Genomic DNA, 6,000 nt, shown 5'->3' with positions numbered 1-6,000 from the left:
TACTCCCAAAGACCCCCCCAAAGCCCCCCCAGACTCCCAAAGACACCCCCAAAGCCCCCCCAAACAGCCCCTCAGAGCCCCCCCATACCCTCAAGGACCCCCCCAATAATCCCAGAGCCCCCTAAACACCCCCAAGAATCCCAGAGCCCCCCCAGACTCCCAAAGACCCCTCCAGAGCCCCCCCAAACTCCCAAAGATCCCCCCAAAGCCCCCTCAAATCCCCAAGGACCCCCCAATAATCCCAGAGCCCCCCCAGACTCCCAAAGACCCCCCCCCAAAGCCCCCCCAAACAGCCCCTCAGAGCCCCCCCAAACACCCCCAAGAATCCCAGAGCCCCCCCAGACTCCCAAAGACCCCCCAGAGCCCCCCCAAACTCCCAAAGACCCCCCCAAAGCCCCCCCAAACAGCCCCTCAGAGCCCCCCCATACCCTCAAGGACCCCCCCAATAATCCCAGAGCCCCCCAAACACCCCCAAGAATCCCAGAGCCCCCCCAGACATCAAAGACCCCTCCAGAGCCCCCCCCAAACACCCAAAGACCCCCCAGAGCCCCCCTAAATCCCCAAGCACCCCCCAATAATCCCAGAGCCCCCTCCCAGAGCCCCCCCCAAACCCCAAAGACCCCCCCCATAACTCCAAGCCCCCCCCAATAACAAGCCCCCCCCCAAAAGCATTGGAGGGGGGGTCCTTGGGGATTTGGGGGGTGCTCTGGGGGGGGTCCAGGGATTATTTGGGGGGCTCTTTGGGGGTCCTATCAATGGGGGACCCCCCCAATTAACACCCCCCCCCCAATTAACACCCCCCAAGGTAACGAGGTGCAGTCAAGACCCCCCAGGCTGGTTGTGCCCAAGGAACCCCAAGCCCACCACGTGGCCCTGAGGGGGGGCACCCTGCTGCTGGAGTGTATCGCTGAGGGGGCTGTGAGTGGGGGGCTCTGGGGGGCTCTGGGGGGGTCACTGGGGTGCTGGGGGGGCTTGAGGGGGGTCTATGGGGGGTTTGGGGGGCTCTGGGGGGGCTGGGGGGAGGTTTTGGGGGGCTAAGAGAGCTTGGAAGGGGGTCACTGGGGTGCTATGGGGGGGTTTGGGGGGTCTCTGGGGGGCTGGGAGGAGGTTTTGGGGGCTCTGGGGGTCTCTAGGGGGGTCACTGGGGTGCTATGGGGGGGTTGAGGGGTCACTGGGGTGCTATAGAGGGGTTTGGGGGTCTCTGGGGTCTCTGGGGGGGTCACTGGGGTGCTGGGGGGGCTTGACGGGGTGCTATGGGGGGGTTTGGGGGTCTCTGGGGGGCTGGGAGGAGGTTTTGGGGGCTCTGGGGGTCTCTAGGGGGGTCACTGGGGTGCTGGGGGGGGCTTGGGGGGGTCACTGGGGTGCTATAGGGGGGTTTGGGGTCTCTGGGGGGCTGGGAGGAGGTTTTGGGGGCTCTGGGGGGCTCTGGGGGGGTCACGGGGGTGCTGGGGGGGCTTGAGGGGTCACTGGGGTGCTATAGAGGGGTTTGGGGGTCTCTGGGGGGCTCTGGGGGGGTCACTGGGGTGCTGGGGGGGCTTGAGGGGGATCTATGGGGGGGTTGGGGGGCTCGGGGGGGGCTGGGAGGAGGTTTTGGGGGGCTGGGAGGGGTCGGAAGGGGGTCACTGGGGTTCTGTGGGGAGGTTTGGGGGTCTCTGGGGGGCTGGGAGGAGGTTTTGGGGGGCTAAGAGAGCTTGGAAAGGGGTCACAGGGGTGCTATGGGGGGTTTGGGGGTCCCTGGAATGGGTTTGGGGGTCTCTGGGGGTCTCTGGGTGACTGAGGGGGGTCTGTGGGGTGCTGGGAGGTTTGGGGGGGCCTCTGAGGGGGTCTCTGGGTGCCCCCAGCCCCACCCCGAGCGTGTGCTGGCACTATCTGGGAGGGTTTGGGGGTCCCTGGGGTGGGTTTGGGGGTGTCTGTGGGGTGCTGAGGGGTGGGTTTGGGGGTGTCTGTGTGTGGGGTGGGTTTGGGGGTGCTGAGGGGTCTGTGGGTGCCCCCAGCCCCACTCCCAGCGTGCACTGGCGCCGCCTGGGCGGGTTTGGGGGTCCTTGGGGCGGGTTTGGGGGTGTCTGTGGGGTGCTGAGGGGCGGGTTTGGGGGTGTCTGTCCGTGGGGTGGATTTGGGGGTGCTATGGGGCAGGTTTAGGGGTGTCTGTGGGGTGGGTTTTGGGGTGCTGAGGGGTCTGTGGTGCCCCAGCCCCACTCCCGCTGTGCGCTGGCGGCACGTGGGCGGGTTTGGGGGTGTCTGTCCGTGGGGTGCTGTGGGGCGGGTTTTGGGGTGCTGTGGGGCGGATTTTGGGGTGCAGCGGTGTGTTTTGGGGTGCTGAGGGGGGGTCTCTGTGCCCCAGCCCCACTCCCGTTGTGCGCTGGCGGGGCGTGGGCGGGTTTGGAGGTCCCTGGGGCAGGTTTGGGGGTGTGTGTCCGTGGGGCGGGTTTTGGGGTGCTGTGGGGCGGGTTTTGGGGGTGCTGGGTGTGTTTTGGGGTGCTGAGGGGTCTCCCCATGCCCAGCCCCACTCCCGTTGTGCGCTGGCGGGGCGTGGGCGGGTTTGGAGGTCCCTGGGGCAGGTTTGGGGGTGTGTGTCCGTGGGGCGGGTTTTGGGGTGCTGCAGTGGGTTTGGGGGTGCTGGGTGTGTTTTGGGGTGCTGAGGGGGGGTCTCTGTGCCCCAGCCCCACACCCGTTGTGCGCTGGCGCCACGTGGGCGGGTTTGGGGGTGTCTGTCCATGGGGTGCTGTGGGGCGGGTTTTGGGGTGCTGTGGGGCGGATTTTGGGGTGCAGCGGTGTGTTTTGGGGTGCTGAGGGGGGGTCTCTGTGCCCCAGCCCCACTCCCGTTGTGCACTGGCACCACGTGGGTGGGTTTGGGGGTGTGTGTGGGGTGGGTTTTGGGGGTTCCCTGGGGTGGGTTTGGGGGTGTGTGTCCGTGTGGCGGGTTTGGGGGTGCTGCGGTAGGTTTTGGGGTGCTGGGGCGGGTTTTGGGGTGCTGTGGGGTGCTGAGGGGGGGTCTCTGTGCCCCAGCCCCACACCCAGCGTGCGCTGGCGGCGCGTGGGCGGGTTTGGAGGTCCCTGGGGTGGGTTTTGGGGTGTGTGTCCGTGGGGTAGGTTTGGGGTGCTGTGGCGGGTTTTGGGGTGCTGTGGGGTGCTGAGGGGGGTCTCTGTGCCCCAGCCCCACACCCGTTGTGCGCTGGCGGCGCGTGGGCGGCCGCTGGGACCCGGCGCGGGTTTGGGGGTGTGTGTCCGTGGGGCGGGTTTTGGGGTGCTGCGGTGGGTTTGGGGGTGCTGGGTGTGTTTTGGGGTGCTGAGGGGTCTCTGGGTGCCCCCAGCCCCACTCCCGCTGTGCGCTGGCGCCGCCTGGGCGGCCGCTGGGACCCGGCGCGGGCGGCGCTGGAGAACCACAACCTGACGCTGCGGCTGCGGCTCGTGCGCGAGGCCGACGACGGCGACTACGAGTGTGAGGCGCGGAACGGGCGCGGGACGGCGGCCGCCACGCACCGGGTCACCGTGCAGGGTCAGAGCCGGCCCGGGGCACTGGGAGGCGCTGGGAGGCACTGGGAGGCACTGGGAGGGGATTGGGAGGGACTGGGAGGGGATTGGGAGGGACTGGGATGGACTGGGAGGAGGTTGGGAGGGACTGGGAGGGAACTGGGAGGCACTGGGAGGGGATTGGGAGGGACTGGGATGGACTGGGAGGAGGTTGGGAGGGACTGGGAGGGAACTGGGAGGCACTGGGAGGCACTGGGAGGCACTGGGAGGCACTGGGAGGGAACTGGGATATACTGGGAGGCACTGGGAGGCACTGGGAGGCACTGGGAGGCACTGGGAGGGGATGGGAGGGGATTGGGAGGGACTGGGAGGGACTGGGAGGAGGTTGGGAGGGAACTGGGATATACTGGGAGGGATTGGGAGGGGATGGGAGGGGATTGGGAGGGGATGGGAGGGACTGAGAGGCACCGTGCAGGGTCAGAGCCGGCACCGGGGCACTGGGAGGCGCTGGGAGGCACTGGGAGGCACTGGGAGGCACTGGGAGGGAACTGGGATATACTGGGAGGCACTGGGAGGCACTGGGAGGGGATGGGAGGGGATGGGAGGGGATTGGGAGGGAACTGGGATGGACTGGGAGGAGGTTGGGAGGGAACTGGGATATACTGGGAGGGATTGGGAGGGGATGGGAGGGGATTGGGAGGGGATGGGAGGGACTGAGAGGCACCGTGCAGGGTCAGAGCCGGCACCGGGGGCACTGGGAGGCACTGGGATATACTGGGAGGGACTGGGAGGGACTGGGAGGGGATGGGAGGGGAGATGGGGGCACTGGGAGGGGATGGGAGGGGACTGGGAGGGACTGGGAGGGGGATGGGAAGGACTGGGAGGGGAGATGGGGGAACTGGGAGGGACTGGGAGGGAACTGGGATGGACTGGGAGGGGATTGGGAGGGAACTGGGATATACTGGGAGGGACTGGGAGGGGATAGGAGGGGATTGGGAGGGACTGGGAGGGGATTGGGAGGGGATGGGAGGGACTGGGAGGGACTGGGAGGGGATTGGGAGGGAACTGGGATGAACTGGGATGGACTGGGAGGGGATTGGGAGGGACTGGGATGGACTGGGAGGAGGTTGGGAGGGAACTGGGATATACTGGGAGGGACTGGGAGGAGGTTGGGAGGGACTGGGAGGGGATGGGAGGGACTGGGAGGGACTGGGATGGACTGGGATGGACTAGGAGGAGGTTGGGAGGGAACTGGGATATACTGGGAGGGACTGGGAGGAGGTTGGGAGGGACTGGGAGGGACTGGGAGGGGAGATGGGGGAACTGGGAGGGACTGGGAGGGGACTGGGAGGGACTGGGAGGGAACTGGGATGAACTGGGATGGACTGGGAGGAGGTTGGGAGGGACTGGGAGGGACTGGGAGGGACTGGGAGTGGATGGGAGGGGATTGGGAGGGCCCAGATCTGTGTCTATGGGCCAGGGGAGATGAGACACTGGGGGGTACTGGGTTGTACTGGGGCATACTGGAACATACTGGTCTGTACTGGGGGGGTGAGTGAGCTCGTGTCCCCCCCCAGCCACCCCCCAGTAGCTGAAACACCCCCAGAGCCGCATCTGTGGGCTGGGGGAGACGAGACACTGGGCTGTACTGGCCTGTACTGGTCCATACTGGTCCATACTGGTCCGTACTGGTGTGTGAGTGGGCTCGTGTCCCCCCCAGCAGCCCCATACTGGCTGAAGCGGCCACAGAGCCACGTCTATGGGCCGGGGGGAGATGAGACACTGGGTTGTACTGGTCCGTACTGGTCCGTACTGGTCCATACTGGCCTATACTGGTCTGTACTGGTCCATACTGGTCTGTACATGTGTGTGAGTGGGCTCGTGTCCCCCCAGCTGCCTCGTACTGGCTGAAGTGGCCACAGAGCCACGTCTATGGGCTGGGGGAGATAAGACACTGGGGTGTACTGGTCCATACTGGCCTATACTGGTCCATACTGGTCCGGACTGGTGTGTGACTGGGCTCGTGTCCCCCAGCCGCCCCGTACTGGCTGAAGAAGCCGCAGAGCCGCGTCTATGGGCCGGGGGAGTCGGCCAGGCTGGAGTGTCGCGTGGGGGGCAAACCCCAGCCCCAGCTCAGCTGGAGCATCAACGGCGTCCCCCTGCCCGGTACCCACTGGGGGGGGCTGTGGGCTGGGGAGGGGTCTCTGGGGTGAGGGAGGGGGGTCTGTGGGGCTGGGGAGGGGTCTGTGGGGGTGGGGAGGGGTGTCTGGGGCTGAGGAGGGGTGTCTGGGGCTGGGGAGGTGTCCTGGGGCTGGGGAGGGGTCTCTGGGCTGGGGAGGGGTCTGTGGGGCTGGGGAGGGGTCTGTGGGGGTGGGGGGGGGGCTGTGGGCTGGGGAGGGGGGGGTCTCTGGGGCTGGGGAGGGGGCTGGGGGAGTGGGGAGGGGTCCCTGGGGCTGAGGAGGGATATCTGGGGGTGGGGAGGGGTCCCTGGGGGTGGGGAGGGGTCTCTTGGGCTGGGGGGGGGGGTCT

The 6,000-nt window shown here is 67.5% G+C and overlaps 1 protein-coding gene across 1 annotated transcript in view; it reads left to right on the top strand.

Annotated features, from left to right (window-relative positions):
• Positions 1–805: 805 nt before the first annotated feature.
• LOC133629073 (neuronal-glial cell adhesion molecule-like) overlaps positions 806–6,000 on the top strand; it is a gene marked incomplete at its 5' end in the record, with an annotated part of 38,674 nt that continues 33,479 nt past the window's right edge. The window contains 3 exon segments of the mRNA XM_062019709.1: positions 806–918; positions 3,292–3,496; positions 5,506–5,637. Of these exon segments, the coding sequence (XP_061875693.1) occupies positions 806–918; positions 3,292–3,496; positions 5,506–5,637 (450 nt within the window).

The sequence above is a fragment of the Colius striatus genome, unplaced genomic scaffold (genome assembly GCF_028858725.1).
Source record: "Colius striatus isolate bColStr4 unplaced genomic scaffold, bColStr4.1.hap1 scaffold_122, whole genome shotgun sequence".
Classification (NCBI taxonomy): domain Eukaryota; kingdom Metazoa; phylum Chordata; class Aves; order Coliiformes; family Coliidae; genus Colius; species Colius striatus.
The sequence above is the reverse complement of the archived record's forward strand: the minus strand, read 5'-3'. Positions and strand labels throughout refer to the sequence as shown.